We start from the raw sequence: 22,049 nt of genomic DNA, 5'->3' as shown, positions 1-22,049 counted from the left end.
ATGCCATTCTTAAATCACTTCTCTCTAAATACTTATTAAGTTTACCAACTAAATAGCACCTTGCTATTCTTTCTTTCATTGACATGCTTAACTTAAAAATTACAAAAAATCCATGCCAAGACACTGGCTCAAGTTATCATTATATGTCCCTTCTTTCCTTCATCTCAAAATTTTATGAACCCACAGCTTCCACCTCCTTTTTTTATTCTCTGCAGTCTGGCTTTTTTCCTACATCTATACTAATCTGTCTCCCAGTGTCACTTCCACCTCCAAAAGTATTTTTATCTTTCTCTGCTTTACAGTATTGAAGACTGTTGTCAGTGCTTCCTTATCTGAAGCTCTTCAGGCCTGTAACACTTCAGTTTTGATCTTCTCTTTAACCACTTTCTCTGTCTTTACCTCTTCTCTTGTCCCAGTCTCCACAGATACATCTGAATTCTCTTCTTTCTTCTATTCAATCCATTAGAAACCTTATTCATTGCCATAGCTTCAATTAGCATTTTTCTGCCTATAATTATTATATTTATATCTGCAGCTGCAGTCTCTCTTTGAAATTGCTGACATGTCTCTCTAATTTTCTATTAAATATCTCCAACCTGATATTTTATAGACTCTCAAACTTAACATGTTCCAGGGTGAGTTCATTATATTTTCTATCCCTTTTGAAGCAGTATCTCCTCTTTTTTGCCCTTTGGCTATTTATGACTTGTCTTTCTTTTAGTCACCTAAGTTAGAAAACATATCTTATGGATGTAACCACTAGTCTCTTTTTTATCTATCCCCTCTCTCCATTTATATTACCAACATCTTGGTTCAGATCTTATGTGGACTGTTAACATAGACTACCAACTGTTTTCCCACCTCATGGCTCTCCATGTTACTCTCCATAATCTGTCATACATTTGATTAATATTTCAAAAATCAAGCTCTTATTATTTCACTCTGATAAGAAGCCTTCACTGACTTCCCTATTATCTACTGAATGCATACATACTATTCACCCTAATATTCAAAATCTTCAGAATATAATCCTGACCTATATTTTCAGGCTTAATTTTCACTGTTTTTCATTTCAGCCAGAAGGATTGCTCATTGGTTCAAAAATATGGTCCTTTGGGAGGCCTGGGTGGCTCAGTGGGTTAAGCGGCTGCCTTTGGCTCAGGTCATGATCCCAGCGTCCTGGGATTGAGTCCCACATCGGGCTCCTTGCTTGGCTGGGAGCCTGCTTCTCCCTCTGCCTCTGCCTGCCACTCTGTCTGCCTGTGCTTGCTCTCGCTTCTCTCTCTATGACAAATAAATAAATAAAATCTTAAAAAAAAAATATGGTCCTTTGTTGCTTCTACTTTTGCTGATATATTTCTCTCTTTCTACAATATTCTCTATCTCCTCCAACTATTTCATCTGGTGAATCATGCCTATTTTTCAAAACCTATCCCCAAATATCACTTTTTCTATTCTATCTTTCTTTAATACCCCCATCTCATGCACACAAATAGATAGTTAATTGTGACCTCTCCATCCTTTGGTCTCCTTAGCTTTCTATCTTTTCCTCATCTTTGACATTTATCACATTTTGCTTTGTATTACCATTTTGGAGTACTTGCCCCATGGCACTGCACATTGTTTCATATAGTAGATACTTGGTAAATATTCCTTGATCAAATGAATGGATCTTTCCTACTAAATTGCAAACTGGTCTTTTTTTTTTAACACCTCTACAGTATTTCATAACACATACGACATCACTCATAGTATAGGTTTTTAAAATATTATTAATTCTGCCATGCCTTGGGTGGCTCAGCTGGTTAAGCATCTTCCTTCGGCTCAGGTCACCATCCTGAGGTCCTGCAATCAAGCCCTGTGTCATGCTCCCTGCTCCACATGGAGTCTGCTTCTCCCTCTCCCTCTGTCCCTCCTCCTGCTTGTGCTCTCTCTCTCTCTCTCTCTCTCTCTCTCAAAAATAAATAAAGTCTTTAAGAATATATTATTTAGTTAGAAGGTATAGAAGAAGAAGGTATAGAGATAGGTATAGAGAAGGTATAGAGATCTTTCCTTATTTGACATTGCATTTGGATTTCTTTTCCTTTACTGACTTTCCAATCAGTACACAGCTCCAATATACAAGCTCTTTGTATACAATTATTATTATGGGGGGGCATAAGTACAAATTAAAATTTAAGAGTCCAAACACCTTGGTTCTTATTTCTTTTTCTAATAACAATAATATCTAGCAAATCATTTAACCTTGCTTTTCCTTACTACCAAAATTGAAAAATAAAAATAATAATTTAGGTCTAAAAATCTTCATTTTGAATATTAGTAAAGGCTGTATAGCATTTTAAGCTTGGAACTTACTTGTGAAGCATTTAACTTTTTCAAGAGCTTGGAAGTATCTTATAGATAAAACTGTTTAGGAAAAAAATTTAGGTTGTTTTTAGATTGCAAGTCACCTATATTCCAGAGGTATAATTGAAGTACAGCCAAAAAGAGGGATTCACACTTATTTTTACCCAGATTTTCATGGGAAAAAAACCCAGTTATGTAAGTCTGAGATAGTTTGATGTTCAGGATATGAAGAGTTACTTATTTACAATAAGCTATTATTATAAAATGTAGCTATTTTCAGACTTCTAGGTTTCTCAGTTCCATATTTTTAGATATATAAAACATTTAAGAAATATCTTAATCAACTGACCAAATGAGGAAAATTCAACATACAAAATAAAATTGCTTGAATTACCTTCGTAGTTCATGCCATTAGTTCTTGTTTAAGAAAATGTGTTAGGAGTCCCCAAGACTACCCCCATTTTTGATGATTTGGTAAAAGGATTCACTGGACTCGGCCTTACTTGTACTCATGACTATGATTTATTATAGTAAACTGTTACCAAACAAAATCAGCAAAGGGAAAAAGTGCATGGAACAAAATCCAGAGGAAGCTAGAAGGATGCTTCCAGGAATCTTCTCCTAGTAGAATCACACAGAATATGCTTAATTTCCACAGGAAAGAGTTGTGACAACACTTGTAAAGTGTTGTGTACCAGGGAAACTCACTAGAGACTCAAACCCCAGGGCTTTCGCTAAGGATTGATCATGTAGGCACTCTCTGCCTAGCACATATTAAAATTCTAGACTCCCAAGAAGAAAAGCAGGTGTTCAGCAGAAACCACATTGTTTGTACAAACAGTTTAAGCATAGTAAGCCACTCTTGTCAGCCACTCTTATGGAAAAAGCTAACCCGAGGAAAAAAAACCAGCAGGGGAAAGGAGAGCCAATAAATTAAGGAGACCTTGTCTTGATGACATGGTTTGAGTCCCTGAATCCAATAATGTCTTCTCCTGGACTTCCTAGTAATATGAACCAATAAATTTCCCTTTTGCTGCTTAGAGTACTTAAAGTGGATAAAGTCAGTAGCTCAAGGCAGATAGCTCAAGACTCAATCTGATCTGCTTAATACCCATAGTGGGGGAAAAAGGAGTGTTCTTTTAATTGATACTATTGACATACCAGATTGTGTAAGTTTAAGGTCTACAACATGCTGATTTGATACATTTATGTATTATAATATGATTATCACTGTAGGGTTAGCTAACACCTCTATCACATCACATAATGATCATTTTAAAAGGTGTTTTTTCGAACAGTTCAAGGAAAAGACCCAGGAAGGATTCTAGTTATTCTGGTTCTGGTCACGTGTTCCTATCTGAACCTGTTACTTTAGCCAGGGAGATAGAGTATTTTAGTTGGGGTCAGTCAGATAACCATCCCTGGAGCCAGTAAGGGGATGAGTTAAACTTCTCCCCTCAAACACACTCTCAGCATCCCCTAGATTCAACTGGATTGTTAAAGAATGGAGGTGGAAACATCTTAAAAGAGTGCCGAGTCTGCCACAAAGTTTTACCTTAGTCACATTATTGTCGTAACATGAAATATGGAAAGTGAATTGAACTTCTAATAGGAACAATCAGATATCAAATGAGTATAAGTATAGTAATATAATTTTTTTTTAGGTACCATCTTACAGAAAAAACACTTCATCATCTAGCACTGATTTATGCAGCTTTGGTATCATTTGGGCTAAAATCAGAAGAACTGGATGTAAAGGTATTCTTTTTTTTTAATGTTTGTTTATAAGTATTTTTCATAAACCAAAATTATACTCAAATTCAAGTGTCCAGTGCAAAGAAACATTACAATAAACTAAAAAGTTAATATTCTTTCCATTTAAACTTCTGTTCTAGAAGAAGGGCCCCTTGGGGCACCTGGGTGGCTCAGTTGGTTGAGCATCCTGCCTTTGGCTCTGGTCATGATCCAAGGGTCCTGGGTTCAAGGCGTGTGTGGCCCCCTTGCTCAGCAGGGAGCCTGCTTCTCTTCCCTCTGCTGCTTCCCCTGCTTGTGCTCTCTCTCTCCCAAATAAATAAAATAAAATAATAAATATTAAAGGCCTTAAAAAATTTAAAGTCATATTTTATCTCTTAGTTGCTGCTTGGCAGGATATAAATAAAAGTAAATATGCATTGATCAAATATGTTCATTTAAGAAACATATACTTTTTTTTAATCTGCTGTAGTGATCCCTAACCAGTGTCCTTTCTTGGTTCTTTTTTCAATGTCCCATTATGAAATTTAGATAATCCTCCAAATTCAGGGCTCAGTCCTCTTCTGTTACCACTTTAACTCTCTCCTTAATAAATTCAAAATTCCCACAAATTTAGCTTTCATTTCTGAGTATAATCCTTAAAAATTTCTTGACTTTTTTTAAGGTCTGCACCGATATTCTGGCATTCTACTGGAAATCTCTACATGAATATCCGACAGGTGCCTCAAACAATATTATGTCCAAAACACAACTTCTCATTCTCCCCAAACTTAGTTTATGGCATTAGTACTATAACTTAATCTGTAACTGCAGTGTCTCTAGAATATGTGTCTCCATTCTACTCCTACTGCTTTTCCCCAAATTCAGACCTTCATCTCTCTTTTAGAGGTTTTTTTTTTTTAAGATTTTATTTATTTATTTGACAGAGAGAGATCACAAGTAGGCAGAGAGGCAGGCAGAGAGAGAGAGAGAGGAGGAAGCAGGCTCCCTGCTGAGCAGAGAGCCCGATGCGGGACTCGATCCCAGGACCCTGAGATCATGACCTGAGCCAAAGGCAGCGGCTTAACCCACTGAGCCACCCAGGCGCCCCTTTTAGAGTTTTAAAGCAACTTCCTGACTAATCTCCTTATTTCTAGTTGTCCTCCTTTGTTGCATAATATTCACACCAATTACATTTCTGAAATAAAGCTGTGAACATTTCACTTCCTGAACTGTAAACTCCTGAAAGAAAGGAAACATGTTTATTTGTTTTCGTGTTCCTGGCACCCAGCACAGCACCAAGTATCTAGTAGACTCTTTTTTTTTTTTTTTTTAAGATTTTATTTATTTATTTGACAGAGAGAAATCACAAGTAGATGGAGAGGCAGGCAGAGAGGGAGAGAGAGGGAAGCAGGCTCCCTGCTGAGCAGAGAGCCCGATGTGGGGCTCCATCCCAGGACCCTGAGATCATGACCTGAGCCGAAGGCAGCGGCTTAACCCACTTAGCCACCCAGGCACCCCTAGTAGACTCTTGATAATATGTGTTGTTAAATCAAATTTTCTTGCTCAAAAGACATTTCGTAGCTCCCTAATTCATTCAAAATAGAGATCAAACTCAGCTGGATTCAAACTTCATAATTTGGCCCCTAGTAATTCTTCCTTTAGCATCATTCTACTCACTATTTCCTGAATATGTCCACACTATCACAGCCAGCCAGTCCACAAACATGTCATCACACGCTGTCTCCCCCTTCCTCCTACTGCTAGCCTTTGGAGTTATATCTTTTGTTGCCCAGCTCAAACACTACCTCCATTAAGAAATGTGTCCCAAGTATGCCCTCTCAAGATAAATCTCTCCTCCCGTTCTCGCAAGAGCACTTCATATCTTTATTGTAGCATGATGTATTCATTCATATGCCTTCCACTCTGGAGAGAAGAACCTTTTTGTTTAAAAAATGTATAGCATCCAGCACAGTACTTTGTACCCAGTAAAAATGTTCAACAAACATCTACTGAATTGAATTAAATCAAAGCACAACCTGTTAAGAAAATTAACAAATTATCTATTTGAAATAGAATCCTAATCATTTTGACCCTGTGATGCATATTAAACATTGAAATAAATTTCTTAGAAAAGTTATCAGTGAACGGCAAATGTAAGTATATTTCCCTTACCCATTCAAGTGTGCTTTCACCACTTAACCAGCCTCTTTTCAGCTAATGGTAAGCAGTTATTTGCAAAATATACTTAAGGGAATCATTTTATTCTTGTATATATGGGTTATATGATACTAGTGAGCAATACTATGTTCAGGTACAGTGACATGGCCCATAGAGGACATGTTCCAAGGAAAGCATTTAGGGATGACACAGGAAGTATGCCCAGGCACAATCCATTCCAAACAAAAGTCTGCTCTCACCTGGATCAAACTATTCCAAGAGCTTTTCAAGTTATACATAATAATCTTAAAAGTAGATCAGTTTTCCCATAGAATTTAAGAAACAAATAACAGTTTGTTCTATTATCAATATGTCACCAGTACTCAAGCCTCCTATTCTCCTGACTTGATGACATTACCACATTAAAGGGGTGCCTGGGTGGCTCACGTGGTTAAGCAACAGCCTTCTGCTCAGGTCATGATCCCAGGGTCCTAGGATTAGAGCCCCGCATCCAGCTCCCTGCTCAGGGGGAGCCTGCTTCTCCCTCTCCCTCCGCTGCTCTGCCTGCTTGTACTCTCTTGCTCTCTTTGTCAAATAAATAAATAAAATCTTAAAAATAAAAAAAAATACAGGGGGTTCCCTAGACTCAAATTATTTTAGAGTATATTGTTGCTTTAGTTTACCGAATTTAGTAATATGGCTTTGGGCCTGTTAGAACACATCAGTATGGATTTAAAAAAAATTTTTTTTCAGGCATCTGAAGACCTAGCCATTAAGGAAACATTAAGAAGTTTAACTACATTTTCTTAAGCTAAAAGAAAATATTGCTAGTAGTGTTGTGCTGTATTTTATTCTAATGTCAAAAAGCTCTGTAAATTTGTTATTAGCTCCTTTTACAGAAAAATGCATAGATAAACATATATGCAAAATTTTGAAAATATTGTTGAGGTTCCTGAATCTCCCAAAGTCTAGCCATGAACTCCAGAATTCTTGCCTAATAAATTAAGGTATTATTCATTACCATCACCATAAAATTGTGCCTTTTATATTTAAATAAAAGCATCAGATCTTCTTAAAATATACAAAACTGCAATAAAATTAATTTGGAAGGGCACCTGGATGGCTCAGTAGGTTAAAGCCCCTGCATTCAACTCAGTTCATGATCCCAGGGTCCTAGGATCGAGCCCCACATCGGGCTCTCTGCTCGGTGGGGAGCCTGCTTCCCCCTCTCTCTCTGCCTGCCCTTCTGCCTACTTGTGATCTCTGTCAAATAAATTTTTTTTAAAAATTAATTTGGAATCAAACACTCTTATGTCTGTGCACTCTATACATATTTTGAGTGCATGGGTGACTCAGTCAGTTAAGAAAGCGACTTGATTTTACCTCAAGTCATGATCTCAGGGTCATGAGATTGAGCCTGAGTGGAGGCCTAGTCAGGCTCCCAAAACCACAGCAGATGGAGCCTACTTAAGATTCTCTCTTTCCCTCTCACTCTGCCCCTCCTCCTCTCCCCTCAACTGCTTACTCTCCCTCTCTCTCAAAAAAAAAAGAAAAAAAAAATTATACCTACTTAATATAATTTAAAGAAAATCCTTCTTTAGAATACATATACTCCCCAGTTTTATGTACTAACAGTTTTTTTATTTGTTATCTTGTGAAAAAAAATATTGTCATAATTATTTTATGAGGTTTGTACAGTCTTTGTTTCTTGAATTTTCACTACAGGACAGGAGGTTTATATTTCTAAGATATGGTTATTTAGGGCAGTGTTTCCTATTCACATTAAACTGCTAACCCATGGACTAGGGTGCCTGGGTAGTAGTTAGTTGAGCCACTGACCCTTGGTTTGGGCTCCACTCATGATCTCAGGGTCTTGAGACTGAACCCTCTGTTGGGCTCTTTGCTTAGCACAGAGTCTGCTTAAGACTCTCTCTCCCTCTCCCTCTTCCCCAAACTCCTCTCTCGGTAAATTAAATAAATAAATCTTTAAAAAAAAAAGCCTGCTAACCCATGGACTATTTTTACTTCAACTGAATCTAAAAGATGAAGAAGTTAAAAATGGAACTGAAAGCAGACGAAAAAGGCTGGCATTTCGAAAGAAAGGCATGGAGGAAACACACAAGTGACAGACAGGAAGTAGGAGATATTAAGAAATTTTCTTTAGAATTAGGTTTAACACATACAGAGCTTAGCATCAAATAAGCCAGTATTGGATGGAACAATTCCCAAAATATTCTAAATCAAAACTTTTTCCTTTTTGGGGTGCCTGGGTGGCTCCGTTGGTTAAGCATCTACCTTCGGCTCAGGTCATGATCCCAGGGTCCTGGGATAGAGCCCCGCATTGGACTCCCTGCTTCTCCCTTGCCCTCTGCCTGCCACTCCCCTTGCTTGTGCTGTCAAATAAATAAAATCTTTTTTAAAATAATGTTTTTCATTAGCATCAAATACAGCATCAAATTCATCTGTAAATATCTTTTATCTTTTTTTTTAGATTTTTATTTATTTTACACAGAGAGAGATCACAAGTAGGCAGAGAGGCAGACAGAAAGAGAGGAGGAAGAAGGCTCCCTGCTGAGCAGAGAGCCCGATGCAGGGCTCCATCCCAGGACCCTGAGATCATAACTTGAGCCGAAGACAGAGGCTTTAACCCACTGAGCCCCCCAGGTGCCCCTATCCTTTATCTTCTAATATCATTTTGAAAAATCTTATCTTTTTAAAAAATAAATTATTTATTTTTAAAGATTTTATTTATTTATTTATTTATTTAACAGAGAGAGAGAGAGAGAGATCACAAGTAGGCAGAGAGGCAGGCTGAGAGAGGGGGAAGCAGGCTCCCCGCTAAGCAGAGAGCCTGACATGGGGCTCTATCCCAGGATTCTGGGATCATGACCTCAGCCGAAGGCAGAGGCCTAACCCCCTGAGCCATCCAAGCACCCCAATTCTTTTTTTTTTTTTTAAGATTTTATTTATTTATTTGACAAAGAGAGAGCTAGCACAAGCATGGGGAGCGGCTGGCAGAGCGAGAGGGAGAAGCAGTCTCCCCATGGAACAGGGAGCCCAATGCCCAACTTGATCCCAGGATCCGAGGATCATGACCTAAGCTGGAGGCAAACACCTAACCAACAGAGCCACCCAGGTGCCCCTTAAATTCTTATTTTTGAGAACTGCTAGATTTAACTTGGAAAAAACAAAAATAGTAAATATTATAAATGGCATCCAAATTTTTAATAAATTTATTAATAAATACAAAATGGAAATGAAGAAATTTAGCTCCAAAAATTGGAAAACATAAGGATATCATATTTAAAGAAGGAAAGAAAACTGCTTATCCTCACAAAATATGCTGGCTTTCACATATTTTGGTAAATTATATCTAAAATTATATTCAAAGATTAAAATCTGCTGGGCTTTTTTTCTTCTGATTACAAACAATTTCTGAATTATATATTTTGCTTCCTAAAATTTCCTATAATCTAATATATAAAAAATATATTTTAGCTTATAATTGCCCCAGGAGTGGAAGAGGCTGCACTGATAATTCGGCAAATTGCTGATCACAATTTAATGACCTCAAAGAGAGATCCTCGTGAATGGTTGGATAAATCCTGGCTTGAAGTTTCACCATCTAAGGTTCATTTCCTAACTATGTAAATTAGACATTTACAAGGCAAATATAAATACATGTACTGGAATTCTCTTTTTGGTAGCTTATTTTTGTCCATTAATGTTTGCATGTGCATATATAGCAGTAACCATAATGTACAACATTTATTTAGATCATTTTCTAGAATCATGGGTATTTTTCAACTTCACAGAAGTATTTTAATGAGATCTTTTATAATGAACTTTCAAATCAAGTGTATTATAGTGTGATATAATGACTTTAATGTCTAATATTTTCAAAAGATAACTTTTCCTAGTTCCTAAATTTAAACACTTAAGAGTAGTAAATATGAGTACAGCAAAATTCCATCCTTCCATTTTGTCAGTAATTTAGTTACATAATTGAAACTGAAAGTAGAGTTTTGAAATATTTTTAAGATTGATTAGTTAATTTTTAGAAATTCCTTTTGTTTAAGCATGAATATTTTCAAGTTCTCATACCAACCTAGTATCTTTGTTACCTTTTTTTTAATATATTCAAATCATGAAAATGTAAAAAAAAGAATAATGAAGCTTTTTACATACTAATATGAAATGATCTTCAAGATATATTACATTAAAAATGAAGTTGCAGCATAGAGCTTGTATACTACCACTTGTATAAAACAAAGGAAATTAATATTTATACGTGTTTGTAAATGAATAAAACATCTCTGCAAGGATATCAAGAAATGATAACATTAGTTATCTCCAGAGAGAACTGGGAAAATGGGTTAGGATGAGAGTTTTTACTGCACACCTTTTAGTACCTTTTGAATTTTGAACCATTTGACTATTTTACCTATTTAAAAAATAAAATTATAAAGCAAATAAATTCAATAAAATATTAATGTATTCATATACATTCATCAAACATTCATATTTATTAAATTATAGAATTTTTATATGCCTAAACAGAAAATAGTACTATCAGCATGTATGGGTATAATTATGGATGTATGTATGTCTGTGCAGGTTCCCTCTCACCAAGGCATGTCTAATCTACTCACATGTCTGTCATTTGGTAAAATCAAAGAGGGTGCAAAAAGCCAATGTAATGCAGAAAGAAAACAAAATGCAGTAATAGTAAAACATGGCTGCTATATTTCTAAACTTTTATGAGATCTCTCTGAAAACACATATTTTTAGACCATTAAGGTCAGTTATGGTCGACACAAGTTCTTCCTATACTCTTCACAGCAAGGCTTTTCTGAAAGTATCATAAACATGGTTTCTCATAAATATGGTTCATCTTAATCAAATAGTGATAGAAGTATATGGCCTACAAAGGGATAGCTAAAGAAATCTTGAGTTATAAAAGTCCCCTAAAACATTTCTCATTAGGAAATCTACCATTAGGTAAAACAATTGTCATTCAAAGGAGATGAACTGTAATAAAATTTTTTGGATGAGTGATTTAAATGAATGAACTTTAAGATCTTTCTTAATTCTGAGAGCGTATGAATCTTAACTGCCAAAGAAGTTCCTTTCCCTAGTAGCCATACTTATTTCCCAGACATCTCAAATTGAGGAGAGATGCAATGACAAAAAATTTAATATGCTAGATTGAGCAGAATAAAATGGGTCATTTGCAATTGACTAGTGGCTGATTATTCCTTTAAACTCTTTTCTAGGAAGAAATGTACTTACTTGATTTTCCATGTATTAACCCATTGGTGGCTCAGCTCATGTTAAATAAAGGACCTTCACTGCACTGGATATTATTAGCAACTCTGTGTCAACTTCAGGAGCTTTTACCTGAAGTTCCAGAAAAAGTATTAAAGGTTAGTTATTTGAATTCCATAGTCTTACATGAGTTTATTTCCTTTCCACTTACCATAACAGTTTTCAAAATGAAAGTATGCAAGATTAATTGTTTTGGACTTTGTGTAGCAAAGAAATAATTTACTTGAACTAAATTTCACATAGAATTCTCAAGCTATCCTATATAAATAATTCAGTACAGTTTATCACACTTTAAATTATTTTGAAATGTTATTGTGCCCACAAGTATGTGATCACACACTCTATTCATATGTGCTTACAATCCTGATGCCCTTCATTATAGTAGTAAAGAAAACTTTAGCCTTATTGGTAAAAATTTTAAATTTTTATCAAGCAGATGGTATTCTTATATAACTTGTATAACTCAAAACTATTATGATTAGAAAATGGGTTAGAAATTGGATTAGAAAATGGATTTTCTAATTACAATAAGTTTTTCTTTTAATGGAGCCTAATTATGTTCTTATGACATGGATCATTATAATACCCTACTTATTTATATTTTGCTTTCTTTACATATAGATAAGCATTTTTATTTATATTTACTTGACTAATGTTTATGTTGTATTTTTTATATTACTTGACTGATGTTTATGTTGTATTTGTATTACATTAATTAATTTTAAAAAATTTTTAGCATTTTTGTAGCATCACTTCCTTATTCAAGATTAGTTCTTCTTCCATAACAAACTCACCTCAAAGTCCATCACCTCAGGAAAATGGAAATAAGACTAGTACCTTCACCTCCCAGAGTTTAGCTTCTGGCTCTTCAAACTCTGTCTTTCAAGGACATAATGAAAATTACCACTTTTCAGATATAGGAGAGGCAGTGCATGGAGACACAAACAGCTCTTCAAACTGTAACTCTTCCCTTATGGAACTAAGAGAAATGCCATGCATTTTACCACCTGTGACTTCTTACAATCAGGCCAGCTACTGGAAAGACTCCAATTGTAACCCTAACATAGTGCATAATCCTTTCCTGATTAATACAGAATCAAAGAATGTAGCTGATGACTCCTTTCAAAACCAGAATGATTCAGAGTCAGATGTCTTTTGTTTGGATCTAACACAAATAAACTATGAAAACATAGTATCACCAATTGACACTCAGAAGAGAGTTGCCCCTAATTTTATAAATTACCAGAAAAAGGGAACACATGATGCAAAAGGACATATAAATAAAGAAGTGTCTGCCCCTAGCTTTTCACTAGAAGGCTCCCAATCTCCTCTTCACTGGAACTTTAAGAAAGATGTATGGGAACAACAGAATCACTCATTCAACTTAAAATATGGTGCAAAGCAGACTGCATGTGACAAATGGTACTCTCAGGAAAATAATTTATTCACTAATCAGCAAAAATGTTTATCTGATGAGTTAGAAGACTTCATATGTGAAAGGTCAAATGCTGGGACTAAAAGGACATCCTGGAAAGAATTACCATCTGCCCCCAGTTTGGATTTATTTTGTGCTTCTGATCCTAATGTAAATCAAAAAGAATTCAGCAGTCTTTATTTCCACCAAAGAGCTGGGAAATGTTTAGGACAGAAGAGGCACTCAGACTCCTCATCTAACTCAGGAGACAAGAAATCATTACCAGGTAAACACTACCTAATGTTAATAAAACTACTCAGAGATGTCATTTTTTTTAAAGTTTATTTATTCTTTTTCCAATATCTACACCCAGTGAGGGACCCAAACTCACGATCCCAAGATCAAGAGTCACATGCCATCCCAACATAAGCCAGCCAGGTACCCCTTACAGATGTAATATTAAAAGATAGAACCATCTCTAAACTTAAAAAAAAAGTTTGCTTTAAATAATATACTTAAAGAATCTTCAAAAACTTTGGAGTCAAAAAGAAAATCAGAATTCTAATTATAGACATCTAAGAAAATAAATGCAAACAAAATATGTCAAATTCTTATAGCTTTAGATGAAGTAAGCATTCAATTTAAGAAGTGAAAAATAAAACCTTAGAACAAGTCTAAGTAAAGCTGAAGACTATAAAATGAGCAAAGATTAAACAGAGAAATCAATGAGTAGAAAATTAACTTCTTTGTTGGGCAGGAATATTTAATGGGATAACTTTTATTAAGAGCTTATTATAGGGGCGCCTGGGTGGCTCAGTGGGTTAAAGCCTCTGCCTTCGGCTCAGGTCATGATCCCAGGGTCCTGGGATCGAGCCCCACATCGGGCTCTCGGCTCCGCAGAGAGCCTGCTTCCTCCTCTCTCTCCCTGCCTGCCTCTTTTGCCTACTTGTGATTTCTGTCTGTCAAATAAATAAATAAAATATTTAAAAAAAAAAAAAGAGCTTATTATAGGCCAGGTGCCCTTCTAGGCCCTTTATACAGATTACTGAATTCTAAGAATACTATTAAATAGATATCAGATAAATACTACTACTAGCTCTACTTTACATTTGCTGCTTCTGAACATTTAATCATATCAATTTTTTTTTTTTTGACAGAGATTACAAGTAGGCAGAGAGACAGGCAGAGAGAGAGGAAGGGAAGCAGTATTCCTGCTGAGCAGAGAGCCCGATGAAGGGCTTGATCCCAGGGATCATGACCTGAGCAGAAGGCAGAGGCTTTCACCCACTGAGCCACCCAGGCGTCCCTAATCATGTCAGTTTTTAAAAGGACAGTTTTCTCTTTCCTGGTAAAGATACCTCTTGTACCTTTATTTTCAATGTTATTTATTACATTGGCTTGAACATCTAGAACAAAATATATAAGTTCTAATGGCCATATAAATGTAGCCTTACCACGATAGGAAAAAAATAAATAAAAAGGGGAGAAGCTTAAACTTCAAAGCTCCTTTTTTGCAGAGGCCCTTTTGTGAGACTTGAGAGACTCCCAGAAAATCTGGTATTCTTTGTTTTGTTAAAAGAGGACCTCCCCAAGTACCATATGATCTCACCCATATGTGGAATTTAAGAAACAAAACAAAGGGACAAGAAAAATAAAAAGACAAACCAAGAACCGTACCCTTAACTATAGAGTACAAACTGATGTCACCAGAGAGGAAGTAGGTGGATGGGTGAAATAGGGGATGGGGATTAAAGAGTTCACTTGCCATGACGAGCACTGAGTAATATATGGGTTTGGATAAATCACTATATTGTACACCTGAAACTAATATAACACTGTATTATGTTAACTATACTGGGATTAAATAATATTAATAAATAAAAAATAAGTAAAGAATAAAATAAAATAAAGAGGACCTCCCAACCTGTACAGTTGACCCCTGAAAAACACAGGTTTGAACTGCGTGGGTCCACTTACACATGGAGTTTTTGACAAATACAATACAGTACTATAAATATATTTTCCTTAAGATTTCTTTATAACATTTCTTTTCTCTAGCTTATTTCCTTGTAAGCATACAGTATATAATACATATAACATACAAAATATGTGTTAATTGTCTGTGTTATCAGTAAGGCTTCCAGTTCACAGTAGGCTCTTAGTAGTTCAAGTATTAGAGAAGTCAAAAGTTATTTATAGAATTTTGGGGTGCCTTGCTGGCTCAGTCAGTGGAGCATGTGACTCTTGATCTCAGGATCATGAGTTTGAGCCCCATGTTGGATGCAGAGATTACTTTAAAAGAAAGCTTTATTTAGATTTTCGAGTAGGGAGAGACAGCATCCCTAACACCCTCATTGTTCAAGGATGAACTGTATAAATGCCAGGACTCACAAAACTTGGATTTGATCCTATTTAATAATCATAATTTGTTTTGTTCCTGATCTTCTCCTTTTTTTTTTTTAATTTATTTGACAGAGATCACAAGTGGGCAGAGAGGCAGGCAGAGAGAGAGGAAAGAAAGCAGGCTCCCTGCTGAGCAGAGAGCCCAATGCAGGGCTCGATCCCAGGACCCTGGGATCATGACCTGAGCCAAAAACAGAGACTTTAACCCACTGAGCCACCCAGGAACTCCTGTTTTGTTCCTGATCTTAATGGGAACTATTCTATCGCAGTTTTATAAGAACCTCCGTGAGGAATAGATTCCGAATTTTATCCAAATATTTTTTGGATATTTATCCAAATATTTTTATCCAAATATTTTTTGCCTATTGGGGAAAATCAAATATGTTTTTTCCTTTCATCCATTAAAGTCAAGGATTAGAATAGGTCTACTAATATTAAATCATTCTTATTATTCTATAATAAACTTAATTGGCTTTGGAAGAGTGATTCTTTCCATTTGTTGTTGAATATGGTTACTAATACTTATTTTTGACTTTCATATCTATATTCATAATGCAATTAACCTATTGTGCTCTTTACTTGTACTGTCACATTTTTGACATGAAGTTTATTCCAGCTTCATAAAAGAACTGAATTAAAAATTCCATTTTTTTCCCATCTTGAACCAAATCAAGCATGTGAATTACTATATGTTCTTGAACTTAGGTCATCCCAATGTATAGGAAAATCTTCCCATTTTCTCGATGAGAAGATCTCAAAAATTATTTCTAATAACTTTTATATTTAAGCTTTTGGGGATATGGATGGAATAGTCAAATGTCTACTTATATTTTAATTCACTAACTTAATTATAAATATATTTTTAAATAATATATTAGATAAATAATTTTGTTTAGAAATATTGCTTTTTTCCACTTTCAAACTTCTTCCATAAAATAATTTTATTCAAACAGTTTACATGAATCTTTGATACTAGTATCATTATCGCTATGGAAACTTTTGACTTTTTTACTGTGGTTTCCCATAGCACATCATTACCTTCACTGTTTAAGGTATAAACACTGTTTATAAGGTATAAAGCCTTCACTGTTTAAGATATAAACTTTTTTTTAAAGATTTTATTTATTTATTTGACACACAGAGAGAGATCAATCACAAGTAGGCAGAGAGGCAGGCAGAGAGAGAGAGGGAAGCAGGCTCCCTGCTGAGCAGAGAGCCCGATGCGGGACTCGATCCCAGAACCCTGAGATCGTGACCTGAGCCAAAAGCAGAGGCTCAACCCACTGAGCCACCCAGGTGCCCTAAGATATAAACTTTTAGAATTCATATTAATTCAGGCCTAGACAATTTATCCAAAGCCATTGACATAATCTCAAGGTAATTTTCCATCTGTCTTATAGATGTGTATTTGTGATCTCTGTGATAAAAATTACCTATTATACTGCTTTTTAAATTTGCTTATAATGACATCCAACTCTTCTAATTATGAGATTACATTCCCAGGATAATTACTAAAATAGTTTTAAATATTTTAGCCTCCTTTTTAACTGATTTAATTAATTAACCTCTATAAGAATCCAAATCTGGGATATTTCAGGCTAAAGTGTCATATATAATACAGTCATAGAAGGTGAGTCCATACGTGATCACCACCTATCATATATCAGAGCTCAGGATAAATTCTACAACATTACAGATAGGAGGTAATTAATTAGGGAAAACTAAAATGAAAGGGTCTTAAATCCAGGGAGATTGAATTATTTGTGCAAAGTATGAGCATACAAATATGTGTACATGATACTAATTAGTATTGGGCTATTAGATACAGGTGCATTTTTTTTAAGATTTTATTTATTTATTTGACAGAGATCACAAGTAGGCAAAGAGGCAGACAGAGAGGAGGAAGCAGGCCCCCCGCTGAACAGAGAGCTGGGTGTGAGGCTTGATCCGAGGACCCTGGGATCATGACCTGAGCCAAGGCAGAGGCTTAATCCGCTGAGCCACTCAGGCACCCCTACAGATGCATTTCTGATAAAAATGTAATTTTTTATAGTCATTTTAGCTCAGTTTGGAAATTTTAACACTTTGTAAATAGATGAAGAGATAGGATGCATCAGAATAGCTAGAAAAATAGCTATACTTTATTACTGTCAGAAATAAAATGGTTTTCCTTTTTCTCCTTTTAACAGATTTCTTGTGCTCACAACTACCACAATTCAAAAAACGGCGTCTGGTATATGAAAAAGTCCCTGGTAGAGCTGATGGACAAACTCGTCTGAGGTTTTTTTGAAGGAAAGGATAATACTCTGTGCCACATTCCTTTGTTTTTGATGAAAATCTAGTAACAAAATGATTTAGATTTGCTCATTCATTAAATAAAATACATTTGTTACATGTTCTTGGTTCTTCCATATTAAAATTTCAAAATATATATTCTGCCCTATTGTTTGCATCTTTGTATGTTAAATATTCTGATTGGCATAATTGTTGTAAGATCCAATTATCTTCTAGATTCACCTGAACACTGCAAGCCTTCTTTTTTTTTTTTAGAGCAGTAGGTACAATATATACATCTAGAGCAACAGCAGTATATACAGTATTGTATCTATATATAAAAGGGTAATTTAGTTGTCTTCCGAATGGCTCACTGCTTCCCACCTTTCCTCCAGCAAGCCCTTTTTTTTCTTTTAAGATTTTATTTATTTATTTGACAGAGAGAGATCACAAGTAGGCAGAGAGGCAGGCAGAGAGGGGAAGCAGTTTCCCCGCTGAGCAGAGAGCCCCATGGCTCGATCCCAGGACCCTGAGATCATGACCTGAGGCTTAACCCACTGAGCCACCTAGGCACCCCTCCAGCAAGCTTTTTAAAATGAGCCTCCATTTCAGGCTGACCTTTTAAGTCAAGAAGTGAAGATCACCAGAGTCAACCCTACAGTACCAAGAAAGTTAAAATCTAGGCAAAGTTGAAGTTAGAGAACTTCCCACTTTTTTTTTTAACATTTTATTTATTTATTTGAGAGAGGAGAAGAAGAGGGAGAGTGCACAAAGGGAGAAGGAGCGGGAGAAGCCAACCCCCCACTGAGCAGAGAGCCCAGTGTGGGACTTAATCCTAGGACCTTGAGATCCTGACCTGAGCCAAAGACAGACCCTTAATTTACTGAGCCACCCAGGCATCAGAGAACTTCCCATTTAAAGTGTTGCCTTCAGGGATGCCTGCCTCACTCAGTCAGAGGACTGGGCAATTCCTGATTCCAGTGTCATTAGTTGGGCCTCACACTGGTTGTAGAGATTACTTAAATACTTAAAAATAATAATAATAAAGTGTTGCCTTCATAAATAAAAATTTAAAACAAATCACTAAGAAATTATTTGCAACCTACATAATAAAAAAGATATACATTCCTAATATACAAAGAATCCTACAATTGGAAAAAAGACAACTTAATAGAACAGTGCGCAAAATATATGGGTAGATAGAAAAAAAGATAGAAAAAAATATATGGATAGATATTACACTGAAGAAACAAAAGTAGCCAATAAACATTTTAAATTGTATGTAGCTTTATTACTCATCAGGCAAATGCAAAACAGATCACCTATCAGATTGGCAAAATCTTTGAAAATTTTAATATTCAGTGTCAGCATATTGGAGAAAGAACACTTTCCTATGCTGTTGGTACATTTTTGGAGGGTAGTTTGTATATTTTTTAATGGATGATTATAGGTTTCTTATTACTCTGGTATTTATATTTCATTGAGAATATTTTTTTAAAGATGTATTAATTTTATTTTCAAATATCAGGATTTCTAATAAAGTTATATTCTTTGCATCTATTTGGTTATTAACAAAACTTTTATATGTCATCTCTAAAATGGAGGTAATGGGTTTTTGACATTATTATAGGTGGTACACCAGCAAAAATGTTTGAAGACCACAAGCATACTCTCTTTCCTAGCTTCTGAAATTATCACCTTATTACTACCAAAATTGACCTCTACCTTCTCAGATCCAAGAGACATGCAGACATCACCCTAGTTGACCTCTCTTCAGCGTTTGCTACTGTTAATCATGTCCTCCTTTTTGAAACGGGCTTAACATCACCTCTTACTTTCCTCCTACTCTCCTCTTGCTATTACACTTTTCTTTATAGGGTGTTTGGTTTTGCTTAGGTATGTAGGGGGTAAAGACTTTAAAGAGAAACTGTTTCTGGAAATCTAATTGGATATGCTATTCTACTTAAAGTTTTGGCAGGATAGCTTCTAAACTAATGAGAAGCTAAGGCTTCTCAGCTTGCAGATCACCTTTATACTGCCTTTAATTGGCTTCCGAGGAGAGGAGTTTCTTCATAGGCCACCAACTGCAGCAAGCCTTGAGGCTAGGCAATCAACACTCATGTCTTGCTTTCTCACCAAATGGAGTCTAAGTATTTGAGTCCTCCTGTGGGCATTTCTCAATGGTGCTTGCTGTTTAAGGACAGATTCTGCCTGGGCATGGAACTGAGATGCCTAAATTATAACCATAACCGCTATTTCTGCTTTTGTACCTTCCATGCTAGGAGATGGAAAATTACCAGCAAACTTTCTATAGGCACTCTGTAACCACACAACCCCCGACCAGAATCGAACCTAGCAGAGTGGCCACTCCTGGACCCCCACCCGGCTCTGGGCCGAGAGATAACAGCCATCTGGCGCCAGAGAAACCCCCACCCAGAATTGGACGTGACAAAGTGACTGCCCCCGGACCCCCCACCCAGCTTTGGGTACGGGAGATAATAACCATCTGGCTCCCCGCTGCTTGACAGGGAGACCCCGCCAATCCTGAGGGGGCACGTACCCTAGCAGCACCAACTAAGCAGTTTAAAGAATGACAGCCCTTTGATCTAACCAATAATCTATTCTCAGCTTTTTCCCGCTCTGTAGCGCACCAGTTTGATTTTCCCGCGGTATGTAGTGATTTGTTATGAGATACTATGTTGTATGCTAAGTCCCTGCCTCCCCAAGTAGTGTATAAAAAGTGCTGTGATTCTGAGCTCAGGACCTCTTAGCATCACTGGCAAGGAGTGCGCGGAGGTCCCAGTTCGAACTCATAATAAACAACCCTTGCTGTTTGGCTTTGACTCTGGACTCTGGTGGTCGTCTTTGGGGGGTCTCGGAATTTGGGCACAACAGAACAGCCTCTGTCAGAGGTATTGGGAAGCAAGTCTTGTATTAGGAGTCTGGTGACTCCTAAAGTGAGCTCTGCTAAAGTGAGCCATTGTCACATGACAGGTTGGGCTGATCCATAGAAGCCGGAAGGGTCTGGTTGGGCCCTTGCTGCGGGACCCGAAGTGTCAGTCTGACCTCCCAATATCATCTTCCAAACAACCCATCAGAAAGAATTGTTTGGAATAGCCCCAACTTCTCAGGCTGGCTCTTGGCATGGAACTTTGATTTTTTTTTTTTTTCCTCTGAGAGTATTTCCCTGTGAGGTTTTTCATGGTCCAAAAAGTTACTTGCCCTTAGATCCATTGCTAGTGATAGGGCTGCTCACTTTAGAGAGGTTTTGGGAGACCTTACTCCGAGGTCCTAGGTCCAGCCCTAAGTCTGAGGCCTCACGAGAACATCAGCCGCCCCCTCCAACTGTGGATGGACATAGATACTCCTTCCTTTGCCACTGAGATACAGGGCCCAGATGGGAATCAACACCAGGGCATCCCACCCCTTGCCTCTCACGGTAAATAGGTTGGTCTTTCTCCCCCACATAGTAAGCTGATCCTCAAACAAGAGATCAAATAATTTTAATAAACAGAGCAATCTGGGTTAGAGGTGGTGGGGAATGCCAAGAGCAATCCCAAATGAGGACTTAAAAAGTACACATTTTTGTCTTTTGCCTTTATATTCAGTTTATGATTTTATCATACAACAGATTTTAACTTAATACTTATTTAAATTATTTATTTAAATTAAATTTTAGGAAGGTATCCACCTCTTTTCTTTTTGATTTCCTGGTTTCCTGCCTTGCTTAGGAAGACCCTTTTAAACTTTTTACTTCAGTTATACAACTATTCCCTTAATTTTTCTTCCAATACATTTGTATTCTTTCTTTAACCGATGTGCATTTATTACACAATACAAGTCCAATTTTATTTTTTTTAATTTTTTTTATTTTTTAAGATTATTTATTTATTTATTTGATAGAGAGACATCACAAGTAGGCAGAGAGGCAGGCAGAGAGAGAGAGGAGGAAGCAGACTCCCCGCTGAGCAGAGAGCCCGACGCGGGACTCGATCCCAGGACCCTGAGACCATGACCAGAGCCGAAGGCAGCGGCTCAACCCACCGAGCCACCCAGGCGCCCTACAAGTCCAATTTTATTTCCTTCCAAGTGGATAACCAGTAATGCCAGCACCATTTATTAGTAAACCATACTTTCCTACCAAAGAGAAAAGTCCATTTCTGAACTGTTATGATCCAATCATTTATTTGCCTATTCCTATATCACAGTAATTTTGTGTTTTTTTTTAATATTTTTAAGGATTTATTTATTTATTTGACAGAGCAACAGAGATCACAAGTAGGCAGAGTAGCAGGTGGGGGGAAGTAGGGGAATGGGGAGAAGGCTCCCCGCTGAGCAGAGAGCCTGATCTGGGGGTCGATCCCAGGACCCTGAGATCATGACCTAAGCCAAT

At 36.7% G+C, this 22,049-nt stretch overlaps 3 protein-coding genes across 3 annotated transcripts in view; 2 read left to right on the top strand and 1 right to left on the bottom strand.

The window, feature by feature from the left end:
* SHOC1 (shortage in chiasmata 1) overlaps nucleotides 1-18,745 on the top strand; it is a 77,522-nt gene extending 58,777 nt beyond the window's left edge. Inside the window, exons 25-29 of the mRNA XM_082696976.1 lie at nucleotides 4,011-4,104; nucleotides 9,736-9,867; nucleotides 11,514-11,663; nucleotides 12,302-13,265; nucleotides 17,572-18,745. Coding sequence (XP_082553102.1) covers nucleotides 4,011-4,104; nucleotides 9,736-9,867; nucleotides 11,514-11,663; nucleotides 12,302-13,265; nucleotides 17,572-17,672 — 1,441 coding nt within the window. The 3' untranslated portion in view covers nucleotides 17,673-18,745. The remainder of the gene's footprint in view (nucleotides 1-4,010; nucleotides 4,105-9,735; nucleotides 9,868-11,513; nucleotides 11,664-12,301; nucleotides 13,266-17,571) is intronic.
* The window catches only part of ECPAS (Ecm29 proteasome adaptor and scaffold), a 295,320-nt gene that overhangs the window by 73,884 nt on the left and 199,387 nt on the right, over nucleotides 1-22,049 (top strand). The window lies entirely within an intron of this gene.
* GNG10 (G protein subunit gamma 10) overlaps nucleotides 1-22,049 on the bottom strand; it is a 36,688-nt gene that overhangs the window by 4,785 nt on the left and 9,854 nt on the right. The gene's annotated exons all lie outside the window — the stretch shown is intronic.

This window comes from Mustela nivalis (genome assembly GCF_964662115.1).
Source record: "Mustela nivalis genome assembly, chromosome: 13".
In the NCBI taxonomy this organism is placed as follows: Eukaryota; Metazoa; Chordata; class Mammalia; order Carnivora; family Mustelidae; genus Mustela; species Mustela nivalis.
This window is presented reverse-complemented; position numbering and strand designations above follow the sequence as displayed.